At 36.3% G+C, this 22,039-nt stretch overlaps 3 protein-coding genes across 3 annotated transcripts in view; all 3 read right to left on the bottom strand.

Annotated features, from left to right (window-relative positions):
* Window positions 1–274: 274 nt before the first annotated feature.
* cib3 (calcium and integrin binding family member 3) lies at window positions 275–7,878 on the bottom strand. The gene is made up of 6 exons (XM_039649341.2): window positions 7,639–7,878; window positions 6,221–6,255; window positions 5,872–5,983; window positions 4,096–4,243; window positions 1,669–1,864; window positions 275–588 (listed from the first exon to the last, which is right to left on the bottom strand). The coding sequence occupies exons 1-6, from the start codon at window positions 7,687–7,689 to the stop codon at window positions 567–569; spliced, it is 564 nt and encodes a 187-aa protein (XP_039505275.1). The 5' UTR covers window positions 7,690–7,878; the 3' UTR covers window positions 275–566.
* A 3,728-nt stretch (window positions 7,879–11,606) lies between these two features.
* Window positions 11,607–16,286, bottom strand: admp (anti-dorsalizing morphogenic protein). The gene is made up of 5 exons (XM_039648849.2): window positions 15,963–16,286; window positions 14,909–15,045; window positions 14,702–14,824; window positions 13,789–13,981; window positions 11,607–12,123 (listed from the first exon to the last, which is right to left on the bottom strand). The coding sequence occupies exons 1-5, from the start codon at window positions 16,261–16,263 to the stop codon at window positions 11,696–11,698; spliced, it is 1,182 nt and encodes a 393-aa protein (XP_039504783.1). The 5' UTR covers window positions 16,264–16,286; the 3' UTR covers window positions 11,607–11,695.
* A 1,468-nt stretch (window positions 16,287–17,754) lies between these two features.
* pnhd (pinhead) overlaps window positions 17,755–22,039 on the bottom strand; it is a 7,495-nt gene continuing 3,210 nt past the window's right edge. Inside the window, exons 4-7 of the mRNA XM_039649347.2 lie at window positions 21,529–21,796; window positions 21,231–21,412; window positions 19,763–19,821; window positions 17,755–18,087 (exon numbers count right to left, since the gene is read on the bottom strand). Of these exons, the coding sequence (XP_039505281.2) occupies window positions 17,937–18,087; window positions 19,763–19,821; window positions 21,231–21,412; window positions 21,529–21,796 (660 nt within the window). The 3' untranslated portion in view covers window positions 17,755–17,936. The remainder of the gene's footprint in view (window positions 18,088–19,762; window positions 19,822–21,230; window positions 21,413–21,528; window positions 21,797–22,039) is intronic.

Genomic DNA, 22,039 nt, shown 5'->3' with positions numbered 1-22,039 from the left:
CGAGTTCGAACAGGAGAGTCACGAACGCGCATCACAGAACAGAGCAAGGCGAGCATTTAAGATTACAAAACTTAAACTTTTGTATTTATTTATTAAATGAGAGATCGTTTTGCTAGATAAGACCTTTTTTCATCGTCTGGTGCCGTTTAAAGCCCTTTGAAGCTGCACTGAAACTCTCATTTGAACCGTTTGGACCCCATTGAAGTCCATTATATGGAGAAAATCCTGGAATGTTAATTTCTTTTCGACTGAAGAAAGAAACACATGGACATCTTGGATGACATGGGGGTGAGTAAATTATCAGCAAAAGTTTTTTTAAAAGTGAACTACTTTAATTCTCACGTGTTGATTAGCTGCATAATAAGCTTTTCAGGCACATTAATGTTCAATATTAAGATTCTACGATTATGAACATTAACATTCTTCTTATATTAGTACAGGTGTCTACTTTATATTAAACTTCGCCGTGGGCGACACCATCCGTTCCTGACTTCCGAATCTGCAGAGAAAGCTCTTACATCGTCTAATGAAAGTAAATGTCCTGTTGGTCAGTGTCCCGATGATCTTCATATCCTGATGTGAAAGGTGCTGAAAGCCAGAAGATTAAGATCGTATTAACAGTGAGCTCTTATCAAGAGCATTTGTATATAACCTGTTAACAGCTGGACGTGTTTATAATGTTGGTAGGTTGGCATAATTTATGATTCATTGCATCACAAATAAAACAATCCAAGCATTTTCTAATATTTGAATAAAGGGTGAAGATGGAGGACATCACTTTTGGTCAACATATGTCATAATAAAAGTTTTTAAAAATTGCCCTTGAAAATAAATTTGAAATAAAATAAATAAAATAAAAATATAAATTTTATTTTATTTATAAAAAAAATAAAATAAAAAATAAATTTGAAAATAAATTTGAGGGGACAAATAATTGTCTTTTAATGAAAAAGTGTAGGTCATGTGAAAGTTACCAGTTTATCTGGTCATTAGAGGTGATTAAAGATATAGTTGGTTAAAGAAAATCCAGCTTTTAATGTTGTTTATATGTCTGTGGTGTTTTAATGTGCTTTAAGACAAACCGTGTGTATATTTATAAGTCGACAGCATTGCTGAGTATTTTCTGCTTAAAACTGCAGTCTCAAAAACACGCTTTGAAATCACAAGGAGGCGGGGCTCATTTGCATATTCATAGAACGCCATACTAAACGATGCGAGGGTATCGAGTTACATTCAGAAACAACATTTTTTTTCAAGGAAACTCTTTTTAAAAGTAATTTTGGTGATAAAAGATTAAGACTTCTGTGCATGCTCTTTGAGGTGGTGACCATAGACCTCCATTATATGACTGATAGACAACAACGGTTTGACCTATCAAAATTGAAAATACTGTGGAAACAAAGACACCCACATCTCGATGCCCTTGAGGTAAGCTAAAACATACCAAAAATTTATTTCAAAGTGAACTATCCCTTTAAGTAATAGTATCACAGCCGTTTCATGCTAACACATGTCATGTTTATTTGTTATGAATATTATGCTTAGAAACACTGAGTTACTGATGCTGTTTAATCCAAAATAATCCTTTAAAATAGAAACGATTTAATTGGAAAACCATTCAATGAAATATCTAAATAAACTGAACAGAAAAGTGTGTGTAACTGTTACCTGAGGAAATCAGGCGCTCTCACGATCATGTGCTGGAAATCCTCTAGAGATAATCGACCATCATTGTCCATATCAGCTTCATCGATCACCTTCTCACACACCATCCTCACCTCGTCCTGGGTCAGCTCGTTGCGGGTCAGTCTGTTCAAGGTTTTCTCCAGGTCGGATTTACAGATGAAGTCATCGTTGTTGAAATCTAGAGGGAGAAACGAGACGAGGGCGAGTTCTGCAGGTAAATAAATCACTATTCAAATGGGCAAATGAACATTATTAATCATGAAAATCACGCAAGCTATAAATAAATAAAACCTTTTAAATTGCTTTTTAAACGCATTACTTTTTATGCAGGAAGTTGTTTTTAATAAATATAATAGTTTGCACCTTTTACAGACACAAGACATTTAACAATGCAAAAAATCAAACTAAATCAATGTCCAGATTGTTACCGTTAATATTTTATACACAAATTAACCCATTTTTAATGTGTATTTATTTGTCTTAACGCGATTTCTTTTTAGAATAACTCGAACACTTAGAATATATTGTTTTATTTTCTCATTTATTTATACAAGACACCCACAGCAACCCGTTTGTAAACTTTATGCTTTGAACTTTCTCAACAATTAATGCTTCCGTGTGTTCAGTCTGAATAATTTCAACATACTCTTGTTCCCATCATTGATCTGTATTGTTTGAGAGCGTTATCATTTACACCGTGTTAATGTTGCATGAGAACAGAGTCTTTTCTGTGACAGCAGTAGATCAGGTTCTCTGATATCTTTTAATTAGACAGCGCATGAACACAGATATGAACAGAGCTTTCCATGGGCAGTTCCCACTTCAATGAACGTCTGAATAATTGATATTCATATGTCAGTTAAGGTTCAGCGGGTTCATCTCTACATGAATAGGAACAGAAGACTGAGATCAGGTCAATGATTTCTTAGGCCTATCCCCACCACGTCCTTTGATGATTATTATACGTTTTCGTTCATTGAAAAAATCACAAATAAAACATGTTAGATTAAAGGTTCTATTTAAGAATTTTATTGCCAATGTGTGAATAGCTATTAACCCTCTGGGGTTGTTCGGCCCAAATGGACCCGAAAAATTTAAATAATTTTTTTTTAAATCACAGCTTCCTCGGAATGGTCCGAAATTTGGTGACTTTGTTGGTATTTGGTATTTGAACACCCAAAAAAAAAAAATGGGGACAGGATGTGAGTATAAGTGGTTGTAAAAAAAATAGTCACACTTGGGGTGTTCGCATGGAAAATTGGCAAAAATGTGAAAATAGTGAGGTTTTTTTGTGCTTACAATCTACAAATCAGCCACGAATCACGATCTTGAAAAAAAAGCACACAACAGTGAAGGGGTGAATCTATAAAACATCAAGAGTGCAAAACAGACACATCCACACACACACACAAACACACTTTTATACACAAACACACCAAAAAATTCAGATTATACGTGTGTTTTTTGCATTTTTAAAATGCTCAGTTTGTCCACCAGATGGCATCCATCTCATTTCAAAAATTGCTTTTATGAGGCCTAGGCTTGACTCTAAAATGAAATACAGCTTTAAAAAAACAAACAAAAAACAAAACAAAAAACATTTTAAATATTTTTTCTATTATGTTCTCAAAACACCAAAAAAGAAAAGAAAAAATATTATAAAAAAACAAGTAAAAAAAAAAATCATGATTTTTTTTTTTTAAATATGAATCCCGCCCTTTGGGTCCATTTGGACCCCAACACCCCGAGTGTGACTCTGAAACTAACAACCCCAGAGGCTTAAAGGATTTCTTTCTTAAACGATACCTTCCCCTTATTATGGAAGATTACGACTTTTTATCTCACAAAAAATACATTTAGTTGCCAAGGCAACATTTGTAATTTTTGTTTAAGTTAAAGTTGAAGCATGAAAACCACTAACTGGAATAAAAACTAAAACAGCAAAAAAATATATATATAAATATATACTAAATATAAATTAAATAAAAATAAATTGAACCTAATTAGTAATGTTTACAAAAAGAGTCAAAAAGCACAACAAACCCCCCCCCCCCCCCCCAAAAAAAAAAAAAAAAAAACTGAAAATATTAAACAACAACATGAAAACAAATATAACAGCATATAAATAATAGGCTTACTAACGGAACATCAAGTGATTACTATTCAATTAATTCTATTTTGCGGGCAAAATCCAGTAGTTTCGATTTATTTTCGGGATTTATGTGAGGGCAAAAAATTTCCACACACAAATTTCACTCTTGTTAAAGTTGCTCATGTGAATTTGCCTCGCTGTCCATCACGAAACTGCTTGGTTCATTTGAAAGTGACTTTAATGCGACACAGTGTGGACAATTTGATTATAGACCCTTTTCTGCCCACGGAATTTCGTGACCGCACCTTAAGACTGACCGTAGATCTTAAAAGCGTAATACGCCTTCAGGTCCCGCGGGGCCATTTCACTGAGCACTGAAAACATGTCCAGAAAGTCGTCCAAAGTCATGTTTCCTTCTCCATCCTCCGAGAAGACCTCCGCGATCCTCTGCCTGAACGGGTTATCCTAAATAAAAGATGATTTTTTTTATTCTTAAATGTGTACAGTGGATTTCCCAGCCAACATGTCAATGTGGGCCCCAGTTGAACTGCCCATTATTGTTTATTGGAGGGTCACATATGGGCCAGTATGGGCTAAGTTGATTACATTTTAAGTATTCCATTTGTTTTATACTATTATATAATCATTTAATATATAATAATAATTCTTTACTAATTTCTTTTTATTTATATGTATCTACAAAAAAAGTATGCTCAAAAGGTAAGCACTTTTCATTTGAGAAAAAAAGTAACAATCCCTGTCTATGTGGTCTTTTGTTGTATTTATGCACATAAACATGGAACACAAACATGGAACACACATGGAACACACATGGAACACACACATGGAACACACACATGGAACACACACATGGAACACACATGGAACACACACATGGAACACACACATGGATGGAACACACATGGAACACACACATGGAACACACACATGGATGGAACACACATGGAACACACACATGGAACACACACATGGATGGAACACACATGGAACACACACATGGAACACACACATGGATGGAACACACATGGAACACACACATGGAACACACACATGGATGGAACACACATGGAACACACACATGGAACACACACATGGAACACACACATGGAACACAGACATGGAACACACACATGGAACACACACATGGAACACAGACATGGAACACACACATGGAACACACACATGGAGAACACACATGGAACACACACATGGAACACACACATGGAACACACACATGGAACACACACATGGAACACACACATGGATGGAACACACATGGAACACACACATGGAACACACACATGGAACACACACATGGAACACACACATGGAACACACACATGGAACACACACATGGAACACACACATGGATGGAACACACATGGAACACACACATGGAACACACACATGGATGGAACACACATGGAACACACACATGGAACACACACACATGGAACACACACATGGAGAACACACATGGAGAACACACACATGGAACACACATGGAACACACATGGAACACACATGGAACACACACATGGAACACACACATGGAACACACACATGGAACACACACATGGAACACACACATGGAACACACACACACGGAACACACACACGGAACACACACACGGAACACACATGGAAACGTCTGGTGTCGTTTAAAGACCTTTGAAGCTGCACTGAAACTGTCTTTTGGACCTTGAACCGTTTGGTTCCCATTGAAGTCCATTATATGGAGAAAATCCTGGAATGTTTTCATCAAAAACTTAATTTCTTGGACATCTTGTATGACATGGGGGTGAGTAAATTATCAGCAAAAGTTTTTTTAAAAGTGAAATACTCCTTTAAAACAGTCTATCATGTATATTGCACAAGGTTTGTTCCTGTGTCTCTCAACCAGATGCTGCAGGATTGTTTCCTCTTCACTGATACTTCACAAACACTTGATTAAACTGAGCTGTCGGTTCTCTTGAGTTGCGAGGATCTGATAACGCTTAACCCCACCAAGACTGCGATCAATTAGTAGGAGTTTCATAATAGATGAGGAACACAGATGAGATGCGCTGTACCTTCAGCTCCGGCATGCTGCCAATGAGCTCGTACGGCAAACGCACGTCCGGCCCCGTGGTGTAGTCCAGCGGCACGAGCTGCGGAGCCAAATCACGGTATCGGTGAAACAGTCTGGGGAAAGACAACATGCATAGAGAGACATTGTATGGAAGTAGACCTAAGTGACATCTTCACTGTTTATGCATGTAGTGACTACACTCTAAAAAATGCTGGGATGTTTCAACTCACATTTTTAACCCAACATTGGGTTTGTCCATATTTGATCCCAAAATTGGGTTAAAACAACCCAGCATGTTTTATAGCGCAACTTTTTAGGTCATATTAAACAATCCATATCGCATATCTCACCTCAGAATTTCTTTTCTGGTGAAATAAGTGCAGTCCTTCAAAATGAAGCAAAAGCATACAATGATTTATAAAGCAGCATTCATTGTTTGAGAAAAATGATAATGAGGTGCAAAGCATTCATAAATATAGCTGATAACCAACAGTTTGAATATCACTCTTATCTTGACCATTTTAACTTGTTATATACACTCACCGAAAGGATTATTAGGAACACCTGTTCGATTTCTCATTAATGCTATTATCTAATCAACCAATCACATGGCAGTTGCTTCAATGCATTTAGGGGTGTGGTCCTGGTCAAGACAATCTCCTGAACTCCAAACTGAATGTCAGAATGGGACTATTTAGACTATTTCACAAAAGTACACAAATTTTTACAGTTTTCAAATGTAATTGCATTTTTAAGATGCAGGTGAGATATACACAATTCAAAGTAATGCTTTTATGTTGCAAAACGTATTTCAAGTAAACAGTGTTGTAGTACTCGAGACTCGGACTCGGTCTCGAGACCATATTTTAATGGTCTTGGTCTTGTCATGGACTCGTGTCCATTTGGACTCGGAATTGACTCGTACTCGAACATTTTTTTTTTTTAGGACTCGGACTCATTCCCGAGTCCACTCGAGTTCAATTAAAAATATTTTTCATGATTATTAATGTATGTTAATGAAATATTTCTTTAAATTGATTGACACACCCAGTGATTGGTGATTTTCTAGTGCGCAACTGCGCATGACAAATTGTAATAAAATTACTTTTAACACCACCTACTATGTGGCCTTTTTACCCTAAACTGATCATATTTTTTAAACTCTAAGTAAATTCAGTAAAAAAAAAAAAAAAAAAAATAAGGATTTCTCTAAGTAAATAAAAGTAAATTAGGTAATCAACCCTCACTGGTCTCGGTCTCGGTCTCGACTCGGACTCGACCGTTTCTGGTCTCGGACTCGACTCTCTATGGACTCGTTCTTGACTCGGACTCGACTCTCTCTGGTCTCGGTGTCGACTCGGACTCGAGTGAGGTGGTCTCGACTACAACACTGCAAGTAAACGCTGTTCTTTTGAGCTTTCTGTTCATCAAAGAATTATGAAAATGTACCTCAAAAATATGAAGCAGCACAGCTGTTTTCAACATTGACAATAATAATAATAGTAAATGTTCATCTTGTGCATCAAATCATAATATTATAGTGATTTCTGAACGATCATGTGACACTGAAGAGTTGAGTAATGACGCTGAAAATTCAGTTTTGATCACAGGAATAAATTACATTTTACAACATCATTTTAAAGTGTATCATTTTGATCAAATAAATGCGGCATATTGTGAAAGTAAGCACTGAAGCATTGAAGACGCTTACCAACCCCAAAGTTTTGAATGCTCATGCAATATCCAAAATAATGATGTTTGGCCTGACCTGATATGCGTCCAGTTGCTGGGATGTAAAGATGGTCTGTTTGTTCCCCATCCTCGCAGTGCCATGGCAAACTCCCTGTGGTCTGCAGCGAATGCCAGCAGATGTTTCAGATATGAAATACTGGCACAAAAGGCCTCGGTGAGACACGGCAGATCAGGTGTCGGCCTTTAGTTCTGTTATAATGGCGGTATTTCATCATTTAGCTGCCGTGAATGGCGGTCTCTCTCTGACATGAATGCGTGCTGTCGGTCAAACAGAGCAGGGGTAACAGCGTCAGATTACTGACTGATTCACACAGAGCAAAAACTGCTAACCGGCTTTGTTTTATAAGAGCAAGTAAGATAAAAAGTCACTTTGCTGTTATAAATGCTGGCTGCATTTATTTGAGGAAAAATAACGCTAGATTAAAGAGACAAGTGAGCGAGAGAAAGTGAGTGTGTGTCTGTATAAAAATATAGCCTACTTAAAGGAGTAGTTCACTTTAAAAAAAAAAAAAACTTTTGCTGATAATTTTCTCACCCCCATGTCATCCAAGATGTCCATGTCTTTCTTTCTTCAGTGGAAAAGAAATTAAGGTTTTTGATAAAAAAAAAACATTCCAGAATTTTTCTCCATATAATGGACTTCAATGGGGTCCAAACGGTTCAAGGTCCAAATGAGAGTTTCAAAATGATTCAAAATGAGTCATTTCGTTCGTTCAATGTACAAAATGAACGAAATGACTTGGAAAAAAGATTCGTTCACGAGTTCGAACAGCAGAGTCACGAACGCGCATCACAGAACAGAGCAAGGCGAGCATTTGTGCTTATAAAACTTTAACTTTTTAATTTATTTTTTCATTGAGTGGTCGTTTCGCTTGATAAGACCCTTATTCATCGTCTGGTGTCGTTTAAAGCCCTTTGAAGCTGCACTGAAACCGTCTTTTGGACCTTGAACCGTTTGGACCCCATTGAAGTCCATTATATGGAGAAAATCCTGGAATGTTTTCATCAAAAACCTTAATTTCTTTTCGACTGAAGAAAGAGCTTTTTTTTTTTTTTAAAGTGAACTACTCCTTTAACTATCTTCTTACTGGTAACAAATTTTACAAATTTTTACCAAAATCTCAAAAAAAAAAAAAAAAAACTTAATTTAGGGACGTCCTCATTTGTAAAAAATAAAGTAATAAATGTTTTTTGAAAATTTAAAAATGCAGATAGTTTTGTGTTATGGGTAGGTCAGGGTTGGTGTGTGTGTGACAGTTAAGCAATATATTCAATACTAAGTTTATATTTTGTATTTGACTTCTCTCTGGTGGTGTTTTGTTGTTGTAGTTTTTTGAGGAGTGAAATGTCACCCAGGCATCTTCACCTCTTTCATCCTAGTTTCAATAATGTTCCTGATAAAGCGTTTTGACTGGAGATCTCGTGAAAAGCAGCCTGGTGTATTGTGTTAATATGCATCTCAATTATGACATTAAATATGCAAGCATTCGTGCACGAGTTGACCATTGTGAGTTTAATTGGTTGGCACAGAAGCTGAACCGTATCAGTTGATCCTGTGGAAGCCCTGCAGCTGTTTTACCCCTTGTTTTCTCTCTCTCTCTTTTACTTTCACTCTATAGGAGGCGATCAGCTCATACTCTACCTGTCATCTGTTGCTTTAGTTGGCCCTTTTCCTATATGATCCCATGGGAAGACACAAGATCAGATGCTGTATATATTTTTTTTATTATTATTATTTTTTTTTATTGAAATAATTATACATTACAGTAAATAAAAAAATACAACATAAATTAAAATAATAATACAATAAAAAACAAAAAAAAAAAAAAAAAGAAACCGGTATGAGATCATGAAGTAAATAACATAAAAGCTTCAAAGTTACTTCATGTTACATCAGAAAGTTGTATCTTCCTTTTAAAAGGTGTTTGTGTTGCAATATATGACACAAACCACAGAAAAATAAAACTTTGTTCATCATTTATTTTTCGACCTTATAATAGTTCACAACATGCAATATACATCTTTTACAAGTGACCGACTCAAGCTCCTCCATATATTACAATTTCATGTCTATTTACATATTTGACAATTTTATCCTTGCACAAAAGTCCAGATTCACAACATAAACACAAGCAATATCCATCACGACCACGTCATCTCACCGTCTAGGTTAACTATACCGAGATAGTCCGGCTATGAGTAACACACTTCTAGCCAAAATAACTTTGAGTTTGGTTATGCCTACATGTCGTTTTTGCCAAAATAGCTTTTATTCATTTCCAGGATATGAATTCTTGATATCAACAATTCAATTCTTGATATCAACAATTACATCTTTTGATATCAACAATTTAATTGCTGGTGTCTGTAATTGTATTTTCACTAGTGAAATTTTACCATAGACTGCCATTCAAAATAAATTGTTGATATCAATTTTACTAGTAGAAATATCATTTTTGATGTCAATAATTACAGTTACTAGTAAAAATATGAATTCCTGAAATAATATCCCAATGATTAAATTGTCACTAGTTGAAATGTCTATTCTTGATATCAACAATTCAATTTGTTCTAGTAAAAATTATCCTTTTTGATATCTGAAAATGTATTTCTGACATCAATATTATTTCAGATATTTAAAATGGCTTTCTTACTAGTAATCACATTCATGATATAAGAAATTAACATTGTCACTAGTGAAAATTGAATTATTGATATCAAAAATGAATGTTGTTACTAGTAGCAATTAAATTGTGTATATCAAGAATAGGCATTTCAACTAGTAACAATTGAATTCTTGATATCAAAAATAAAGTTTTTTTACGAGTAATAATTGTATTTCTGATATGTGAAATTGGAATTTCAACTATAAAGAAATCAATTCTTGATATCAACAACTGGTTTTAAATGGCAGCCTGTGGTGACATTTCACTAGTGAAAATACAATTGTTGATATCAAGAATTCATATCCTGGAAATGAATAAAAGTTAAAACGGGTTGCCATATCTATGATATTCCATCATGTAAGCAAAGTAAACAGTGATTACAAGGTGTTTGGTTTCATTTCTTCATCTAATTGATGACTAGTCTATTCTTCACTCTTAGATGAAATGGTTCCATCCCCCGCTTCATGTATGGAACTTCTATATTTTTTTGGTAAAAGGTTCTATTGACCAAGTATGGAACCCCAGGGTTCTACAGTATATAGAACCCAGAGGAACCCTTTTTTAAGAGTGTATAGAACCTTTTAGGGGTTCCAAATACGTAGCACTGATAGAACCTTTTACGGTTCTAAATGGAACCGTTTCTTCTAAGAGTGTTTGGCTGTTTTACACGTCTAGTACATTTTCACTGACAGCCCAAATGTTGCCTTGTTTAAAGGGATACTCCACTTTTTTTGGAAGTAGGCTCGTTTTACAACTCCCCCAGAGTTAAACAGTTCAGTTTTACCGTTTTCGAATCCATTCAGCCGATTTTCTGATATTTAGAAGAATATCAGTAACCAGACAGTTTCTGGTCTCATTGACTTCCATAGTAGGAAAAAAGTATATACTATGGAAGTCAATGAGACCAGAAACTGTCTGGTTACTGATATTCTTCTAAATATCAGAAAATTTGGCTGAATACATTCGAAAACGGTAAAAAAATCTACTGTTTAACTCTTGGGGAGTTGTAAAACGAGCCTACTTCCAAAAAAAGTGGAGTATCCCTTTGAGCCTAGACGTCTGGGCTGTGTTTGGACGGCTATTAGACGTCTTTTAAACGCAAAACGGCGTGATTGGCCGGTTTGTTTCACAGAAAAATTGTATGCTGCTTTGTGGATCTTCCTTTTAAAGGTTTTTGTATTTGAAACAAGAATAAAAATAAAAAATCATCGCCGTTCGTCCATCATTTTTGTGTAAGAATTTATTTAGACTTTATAATAGTTCACAACATGCAATATACAAATTTACATCTTTCACAAGTGACCGACTTAATCTCCTCCATATATTAAAATCTCATGTCTATTTACATATTTTACAATTTCATCCCAGTTTAAACACTGCCGTGTTTTGACAGGAGCGCGGCGTTTCTCAGTGACAGCCGCAGCTTCCCGCCACCATATCGTCGTACTGCTTTAGCACCACGTTCTCGTCGTCGTCGAAGTACAGCAGGTTGATGCTGAAGAGTTTGTCCGGGACGCAGCAGGGCGTCTCGATGCCTCTGGTCAGTTTGAGGGCGTTGATGATGGACTGGACCGTGGCGTGGTTGGTCGGCCTCATGTTCTGACCCAGGGGAAACGCACAGGAGCCTTTGCAGTGATAAGCGTTGTATCCGCGCGGAGACACGATCCAACCCGACCAGCCGATCTCCTCGAAGTCAACGTAGAGAGGCAGACGCTGACACGGCATCTTCTCCGCGCTGTCGTCAAAGCCTGCGGATCGAGCGCTTCGACGGGCCGCCGCGGGGAGAGGGAGGCTGGGAAACGGGAGACTTGCTCCAACGGGAGAATCATCTGAACCTGAGCAGAAAGAGGAGTGCAGGTTAGAACCGTAGACTGTAAAAAAAATATGGATGTAGCGTCAAAAAACCTTTGTGGGCGGAGCTGGACGTCGCCATCTTAGCTGCGCGTCGCTCCCGGAAAAACGAAAATGCTCAGAGGCGGTGTGGTGAAGAGATGAGTTTTGGCGTTTTGGCGTTTTGTTTTGGCGTTATGTGTTGCTTGAATGCTAAATAAATAAGATAAGCAGTTTGTTGCCATCAAGTAATACATTTTACCGCGAATTGTGCCGGGAAATTTAAAAATACTACATTTATTGTCATAGTTTTAAAAGTTTTTCAGTTGAGAACTTTAAACATACATGTTAAAAGACATTAATGACTCGTTATAGCGCAGTTCAAACATCTTCTATAATTAAAGTGATTTTCTCTGATTTGTAACCAGGCACTAAAGCGAATACCCATAAAACTAGCTTTGAACCAATCGGATTGCTTGGGTCCTAAGCTGGGACCCATCTCTTCACCACAACGGATTAGCTAACGGCTAGTAGTGACATCAGAGGCAATCCACCTGTCATTCAAGTGGCCACGCCCTTAATTATGCAGAAATTTAAGGCTTAATATAATTTAAACAGATGATTTATAAAGAAATTCACCCCCCTCACAGTTTTCATGAAGGGCAAAATTAGCTATATAGACCCAAAACACTTTTTGAACCAGGTTGTAAACATGTTTTTTTCTGCTTTAAATTTGGGCAGTTTAACATGGGGGTCTATGGGATTGACTCTCTTTTGGAGCCGGTCTCTAGTGGCCAGTCGATGAATTGCAGTTTAAGTCACTTCAGTGTTGAATTCAAGAGACTCGAAGGTTGCCGCTTGTGTGAGGAACCCCTAACTTAAAAAAATGTAAAAGTCTCTTTTTTAAATATATATATATATATATTGTTAATTAGTAGTAGATTTTATCATGCATTTATTTTTATACTATATTTTGTGTATCACTATATTAAAAGTATGTTCCCAATTCATCCTAAAAAATAATATTATAAATGTGTAAAATCATTTTGTATTCACTGTTATTTTAATATCATTGAAATACTAATTTTTATTATTTTCCATTTTAATTTTAGAAAAAAATTCAGCAATTTTGTCTATAATGTTTATATAGACATTTAAAAAAAGTAAAAAAGTCTATAAATGTTATATAGGTAAATATGTATATAAAAGGGTTTTTTATTTTTTATTTCAGCTAATGTTTATTGTATTTCAAGTAACGTAAATTTAGCTTTAGTTGAGTATAATAATGCTGTTTCTACTGCATCACTTCATGTTTTTATACTTTCTATAATACTGTACTGTATTATTTTATTTATTTATGTATTGTTTATTTTTTTTTTACATTTATTTAAACTATTTTTATTTTAATAAATTGATTAAATTAATGTTTTACAATTTACTAAATATTTTACAATTTACCAATATTTTATTTACTATATCACTATTTTTTTATTTACTTGTTTTTTATGCATTGTTACATTTTTAACCCCAAACTTTTCCACAGACCTCCAAACTCCCTGGTTTGCATAAGCACAATTTAAAGCAAGACGTTCTTGAAATGAAACCACACAGTGCATTTTTGGATAGAGATACTGTATACGAGAAATAATAAACAGATGCATATGTCCAACCTTTAGGAGTCTCGAGAGATGCCGCCCGCCTGCCGTCGTCGGTGAACAGGACCAGCATGGGCTGTTTGCTGTGATGATGATGACGGCCGGATGCGAAACGCACGCTTTTCAGGTCCATCTGAAGACCTGCTAGAGTCCTCACCGAGACCAGGACCCCCAGATTACTGCCCTCATCTGACGTCCAAGAGCGCACCTTCCAGATACAATTAAGACATCTTTAGCTAACTGTTTGCATATGTACATTTCTGAAATGCATAACATATCACTCTAAATTGTTACGTGGACTCATGCATTGCATTGTGTGAAAAGCGCTATATAAATAAAAGTGAACTGAACTGAATAAACAGAAATGTAGTTAGTCAATGTTTTTGCACGAGCAACTTCTAAAACATTTTTTAATTTAAACAGAACCTGAGATTATGTTTACATGCAACCAAATAATCCGTCAGTAATGGGACTGACGGCTCAATCAAAATGAAAAGCCTTGATGTAAACACAATGTTTACCATGTAAACATTATATAAATGGTGGTTTATTCCTTTTCTAATCTGATCGAGAGGACATGTAAACATTCGAACCGAAACTAACAGTTTAAGATATTTTAGATTTAGTCCGAGAGCTTTCTGTCCCTCCAGTAGTATACTGTCCTTGTCCAGAAAGGAAATAAAGACGTCATCAAAGTAGTCATGTGACATCAGTGGGTTAGTTACAATGTTTCGAAGCATCGAAAATACATTTTGCTCCAAAAATAACAAAAACTACGTCTTTATTCAGCATTGTATTGTGGATCCGCGTTCAGTGCCGCGGCTGACGTGTGTCGTTATGTATACACTACATTCAGATTCATCAACCGCTTTGAACAAAAGTTGTGCATGTAAATTCCTCATTTTGGTTCATAGCCTAGGCTACTTACGGCTTGAGTGATGGTGAAAACCTCCCAGCCGGTGGAATGGATGGGAACCAGTCTGGACGAGAGCAGCTTCTTCCCTTGCGAGACGTTCTTTTTACTGCCGTCGAGAACCTGATAGACACTGACCTGTAGAAACACACCACTTCAATGATTAATAACCAGAAGAACTTACTTCATTGGCTTCCTCTGGTGTGTAAGTTAGGAGCGTACCTGACAGAAGTGGTGTCTGTTGAAGGCGAGAGACGCTTGAGGCCTGAGCTTGAACAGATGAAGCTCGGCCGTCAGGATCTTCTCACTCTTGGCCACCGTGGACATGTTGAAGAGAAACTCCACATGCTCACTGTGCACTACAGAGAGATGGACAAATAGATGAAGTCATCATGTGAAATGACACGAACTTTGTACATTTTTACACTGAGGGCTGTAACTATCATCACACTCTAAACAATGCTGGGTTGTTTCAACCCAAATTTGGGTCGAATATGGACAAACCCAAATGTTGGGTAAAATACGTGATTAAAAAATTTACAGTTGAAGTTGGGTTAAAAATAAAATTTAAATTATATTTTTAACCCAACATTTGGTGTTTGTCCATATTTGAATATTTTTGGATTAGGTAATCCAGATTACATGTAATAATCTGTTACTACTATGGTTTTGTACATTTGTAGTTGTATTTGTGCACTATAAAACTGCTGGGTTGTTTCAACCCAGGTTTGTGTCACATGTGGACAAACCTACCATTGGTTTAAATTTTCTAAAAAAAAAATTCTAAAGCCCAACATTTGGTTTATTTTACTTTACTATTTTTTAAAACTCAATGGTTGTTTTAATTTTTCAAAATGTTTAAAACCAACGGTTGGGTTTGTCCATATTTAACCCAAACATGTTGGTTTATTTTACTTTACTACCGGTATTTTTTTAAACCCAACGGTTGGTTTAATTTTCGTTTATTTTACTTTACTATTTTTTTTTTTTCAACCCAATGGTTGGTTTAATTTTTCAAAATGTTTAAAACCAACAGTTGGGTTAGTCCATATTTAACTTAACCCAAACATCGGTTGAAACAACGGTTGGTTGGTTTATTTACTTTACTATTTTTTAAACCCAACGGTTGGTTTAATTTTTCTAAATGTTTAAAAACCAACGGTTGGGTTCGTACGTTTTGACCCAAAACGACAACTGCTCTCCAACACTTTTCAATCCCAAATTTTCTTTTGTATGTCCACTTCAAGTGAAAAAAAGAAATCAGAAAGTATCTTACGTTTATCGAAGAAGCTTCGGACCGTGTTTCCCTCCAGGAGCGAAGGGTCTTTGGTGACCCCGTCCACATCTGCGATGGTGTTGTACAGGTCCAGCATGTACTGGGGAGGCTGTTTGTGTCCCCGAACCAGTGCAGCTGGAGGATCCTCCATCCCAAACACCTCCAAAAGCCTCTTAATCGCCTCGGAACGGACTTCTTCAGACTCGTTCTGCACTGTAAAGTGGTTTTCCAGGTAATTGAGAGACGGTCTGCTGACGGCGAAGCCCATCATCACGGAGATCCAGATCACTGCAGGCAACATGATGATCAAATCCTCAGAGACGGTGTTTGGTGGCTGGAACTGGACTAACTGAAGCTCTGCCGGAGTGGGACCTGTTTATATGATGTTGGCCCAAAGTCTTCGGTCAACAGCCATAAAGAGCTGCTATTTAGTCGCAAATGTAAATCAACAATCAGTGAATGTAAAGCAAATCTAATGGCGGTGTTAACGAGGTGCGAACAGGACTGGTGGTCCTCGAGAGATCCTGGGGGGAAATTAGTGTTTATCAAATGTACATTGCTGTAAATAAGCCCTATATATTTAGATTAAATAAAAAGGTTACATTTAAAGGTGAGATATTTTAATGCACTACATTTCGCGCGTCTTGCAGAGACGTTTTCGCGCGTTTTGCGCGCGACGGGTGGTTAACTTCCTTCAGAATGGATCCATTAACTGAGACAAAACGAGGATAATGGGATACAGGGAACAATTATTTCGAAAGCATGCGCCCTGTGTTTTCATGTTAATGGCACACACACCTGCTCAAACAGAGATTTGAGTCTGAGCAAATTAAAAATCACCTCATTTTAACACGCAGGACTGGATTTGCATAAATGAGCTCAATCCTCGTCGAGTTTGAATCAATAGATAGTCAATGTAGCTAATTGTGAGTGACTTTTCTGGGTGGTTTAGAGTTTCATTTCTCATCTGGTATGTTTTCATTAGGGCTCATTATAGTGTGTTTGGATCCCCTGATCCGTCTGGCAATGAGGAGATTTATTAATACTCATGGGTGGCAGGAGCTCTTCTTGTCATATAGGAGGTTTATGTTGCTTTAAGATTAATGCACTTTTGCAATCAGTTATTTTAGTTTTTGAGTTGTGGTGATTTATTTTATTCATATAATCTTTTAATCTATCTATCTATCTATCTATCTATCTATCTATCTATCTATCTGTCTATCTGTCTATCTATCTATCTGTCTATCCATCGATCAGCTATCTATTTATCTAGCTCTCTGTTCATCTGTCTATTCATGTATCTATCTATCTATCTATCTATCTATCTATCTATCTATCTATCTATCTATCTATCTATCTATCTATCTATCTATCTGTCTGTCTGTCTGTCTGTCTGTCTGTCTGTCTGTCTATCCATCTATCAGCTATCTATTTATCTAGCTCTCTGTTCATCTGTCTGTCTGTCTGTCTGTCTATCTATCTATCTATCTATCTATCTATCTATCTATCTATCTATCTATCTATCTATCTATCTATCTATCTATCTATCTATCTATCTATCTATCTATCTGTCTGTCTGTCTAACTCTGAATTCCCTCTCTACAATATTTAGTTGGGATTACAGTATTGTATAGGCTATTTTGCACATGTGACTCCTCTTTGTCATTTGCATGTCTTGCTAATGCCTTAAGATTTGTAATATGATTTAAAGCTGAGGCATGATTTGCATTTGTAACACGCTAGTCTAGTGCATCTTGTCAGGTAGTCCAAAGATGGTAGACTGAAAGATTTTCTAACATAGATTTTATTTACAAAATACTTTTTACATAATTTACATATATTACAGATATATTTGAACGGCATCATGCTTTTAAATTGCCGTTCATCAACGCACAACCCCAAACCTGACATCAGGGCCGTGCAAATGATCACATTCACGTAGTCGCTGAAGTCCTCCAGTGGGTGGCGATGTGTTTAAGACTGGCATAGACAAGAAGTGATGGCCAGAACGGTGCGGATCTGTCCGTGTTGACTGAGGAAAGTGTGGCTCTCGTAGTCTTGAGGAACACAAGCGTTGCCCTGTCCTTCAGCCCACAGCAGACATTCCCCGAGATCAGACGCACTCCTGCAGAAACACAGTTCAGTTCAAGTCACATTATTATTTGTGTCTTCACAATACACAGCTTTCAATCAACTCCACATTACAATATGTGACCCTGGACCACAAAACCAGTCTTATGTGTCCATTGTGTTTAAATCGAGATTGATACATCACCTGGAAGCTGAATAAATAAACTTTCCACACTGTAAAAAAATATTGTTGCTTTAACTTAAAAAATTAAGTAACCTGGCTGCCTTAAAATTGTAAGTTCATTGAAATGGAGAAATTGAGTTAATACAATGAAGGAGATTAATTTAATCATCAGAAACTTAAAATATTATGTTATCTGAACTAAATAAATGATTTAAGTTGATTTGACAAAAGTGATTACAGTGATTTTTTGTGATTATTCTTTTTTTTTTTTTTTTTTTTTTACAGTGCATTGATGTATGGTTTGATAAAGACAATATTTGTCCAAATATTCATCTGGAATCTGAGGGTGCAAAAAAATCAAAACATTGAGAAAATCACCTTTAAAGGTTTCCATTTCTGTTGATGATTGTTCTGCATCCACTCACAAAAATAAAATTGATATATTTAAGGTATTTACGAAATATCTACATGGATCATGATCTTTACTTAACAATAATTTTTGATCAGTCACCCTATTTTTACATTTAATTATCATTAACATTTACAAAAACTGTCTATCTAATCCTAATTTGAACTAATTTATCAGGACAGAAGTAATTACAACAGAAATATATATTCTACATCTATTATTCCTATTTACATTTATATTTTACACTATTAATTACAGTAATTATTACTTTTTTTAAAGTATAGTCTCTTATGTTCATTCAGGTTGCATTTATTTGATAAAAAATACCGTTAAAATGTTTCTGCATAATAGATCTGCATATTATAATGATTTCTGAAGGATCATGTGACACTGAAGACTGGAGTAATGATGCTGAAAGTTCAGCTAAATGACATTTTACTATATAAATTCACATAGAAAACACTTATTTTAAATTGTAAAAATATTTCACAATATTAGTATTTATACTTTATTTTTTGCTTAAAGAAAATGCAGCCTTAATGAGCATAAGAAACTTCTTTCAAAACTATAATCAAATGTGTGTGAATGCATGTGTGTGTGTATCATGTCACCAAAACTACAGAAAAATGAATTAGTACTTTTGATAATACATTAGAAAACAAAGGCAATTTCACTTACACAACTAACTAACATAGAAACTGATGTTTTTCTGCTTTGATTTAAAGAATAACAGAAGTGTCAAAGTAAACTTTTGTGTTTTGATGTGCACTGTAAAATGTGTGTGTGTGTGTGTGTGTGATGGGGAGGTTTAAGGGTCTGGTTAGTGTGTTTGTGTGTGTGTTGGGTAGGTTTAGGGGTCGGGTTAGTGTGTGTGTGTGTGTGTGTGTGTGTGTGTGTTGGGTAGGTTTAGGGGTCGGGTTAGTGTGTGTGTGTGTGTGTTGGGTAGGTTTAGGGGTCGGGTTAGTGTGTGTGTGTGTGTGTTTGGGTAGGTTTAGGGGTCGAGATAGTGCAAGGTTACAGAATATAAAGTTTGTACAGTATAAAAACCATTATGTCTATGGAGAGTCCCCATAAGACGAGTGTGTGTGTGTGTGTGTTTGCTCAGCTGTGTGTAAGGTGGGATATTCCGGTGTGTACCTGAGAAGACAGCGGCTCCCTGAGGTGCAGCTTCCCAAACATCTGCCAACATCTATTTCCTGTAAGAAAATTAGCAACACAAGAGAGAGAGGCCATCAGTGCCTGCTGTTAATGCGGGACGGCCCGCTAACATGCGAAGTGCTTTGATTTGGCACCTGCAGGGACCATTTGTGTCCTCCTCACACCTTTTACGAGAGCGTCGACAGACAGAACATCTGACACAGATGTGTTCAATAAACAGATCACACTCAACTTCACAATGGCAAGATTTAACCTCATTTCAAAACAAATTCACTTTTACTTCATATAATAGTTGGAACTCATTTTCTGCGTATTTTCCTATTATAGAGATTTAAAATACTTTAAAGTCACACTAAACTAGATAGAATAATGAAAAACATAAAATGTGAAAAAAATTTAAAAAACATAAAAAACATAAAAATTTTTTTTTTTTTTTGTGCATGTTAAATATTTGGGACATTTTGTCACTTTTCATGGCAAAATAAACCATCAAGGCATCAAAGTTCATGCTTTTGAATTAAATTAAAGCAGAGCATTTCTTTAGCATAGCCTATCTGTGCTATGGGACGTTCTAGCACTAAGTAGTTATTTAGTCTGTAACGTCTCTTCATGCATATCCACACTTCAATCCTTTGTTGTCAGGGAAATGTGAATTGGAAATGTTTGGAGGGGGGAAATGGATCAGGATCTAACAAATGGGAAAACCAGCATGGATCACTTGGAAATGACTAATTTCCTCTTTGACTGAAAGCCTTTACTGGTGTGAGATCCTGAAGACAACATATGTCTTAACTTTAAAAGTAAATTCAACCTCTTTTCAAGTCAGTTTAATATATTTTAAGTTGAAATTACTTATTCAAGTTGATTGTACTTAAAAATAATATGAACCGTTATGCTAGTTTTTATACTACACACACACACACACACGAGTGTTCTAAAAACGATTTAGTAACGTTCCAGTTAAGTTATAAAAACTGTTTTTTTTTTAAAAAAGTTCTCTGCATGTTCAAAAGTCCAAAGTCTTGTTTTCGAACATTCTATTTTAGAATTTTGCAAACATTATGAGAATGTTACTTTTGAATCTTCTCTGAATGTTCTTTTTCAACTAAAACATTTAAGGAACAAACAGACTTTTAATAAACAATTTAAAAATAATAACATTTTCAGGCATTACTAAAGACCACATAACTCTTAATAAATGTTCTGGAAGAACCAACCTTCCCAAAAGAGATTATTACTGTAAATAATAATTATTATTATAATGATTGTATTTATCTATATGTTTGTATATGTCTAATGCTTTGGCAATATAGTGCTATTTTACACATTCATGCCAATAAAGCTATTTGAATTGAACTGAATTAATTAGAAATGATTCCCTGATTGAAAACTCTGTTTTATTCACATTCACACAAGTGGAAACTCAATGCAAATTGCACGTACTCACCCTCAGACTTTCTACTTGGACCCCGTCCTCGTTGTATGTGATCTCGTAATGATACTCCACATACGGGATACGGTAACATCCCTCCATTAGTTTGCATTGAGCCACGGTTTGGATCAGCTCCACTTTGTTAGGAGTTTCAATGAGGGTGGAATCAAACTTAGTGGGAACGCATGAAAATCCCTCTGTAAGGTCAAACACGTGCAACCATCAGAGGACTGTGCATTTATTATTTTTTACTTTTTAAATGTGTCATGTTATTGTCATAAATCATGTTATTGTAATGCCCACAGTGATGTACCTGGTGCCCCTTTGGACCCCACACATTTGCCCGCGTCTATAACGGTCTCGTACGGGGTCTGAGAGTAATATGTTCTCAGCGCCGGCGCTCGGACGCACTGGCTCATCTTGGGTTCGCAGTGACAGTCCTCGATGATCTCGACCTCTCGCAGACCTTCATACAGCACGACTCGGTCCACACGCACCCCAGCCGGCTCACAGCCGGAGCTCAGACCGCAGGACGGGGAGCCGCTGACGGGGCCTGAGGACGGGGAGTCCTGACGTCTCATCTGTAATGGGACAGATACTGAGCTGGGCTTCAAGCAAGTCATTATTCGAGATGCTTTAAAATCAAAAGACTGACTTTCAGAAATTCAATTTGACTTAGTTGGCTGTAATATGTGTGTGTGTGGTGCTGGTAAACCCTATATTAAACCCTTTATGTCCCAACTAAGAAGTTAATTTCTGAAATCCTTGTCCTTGGACATTTTTTGGTCCCAGTGAGGATAAATCGGATGTTATAAAGTGATGAA

Source organism: Pimephales promelas, chromosome 5, assembly GCF_988280905.1.
Source record: "Pimephales promelas chromosome 5, fPimPro1.hap1.1, whole genome shotgun sequence".
Lineage (NCBI taxonomy): Eukaryota > Metazoa > Chordata > Actinopteri > Cypriniformes > Leuciscidae > Pimephales > Pimephales promelas.
Note: the sequence above shows the minus strand (reverse complement) of the source record. Positions and strands in the feature narration are given on the sequence as shown.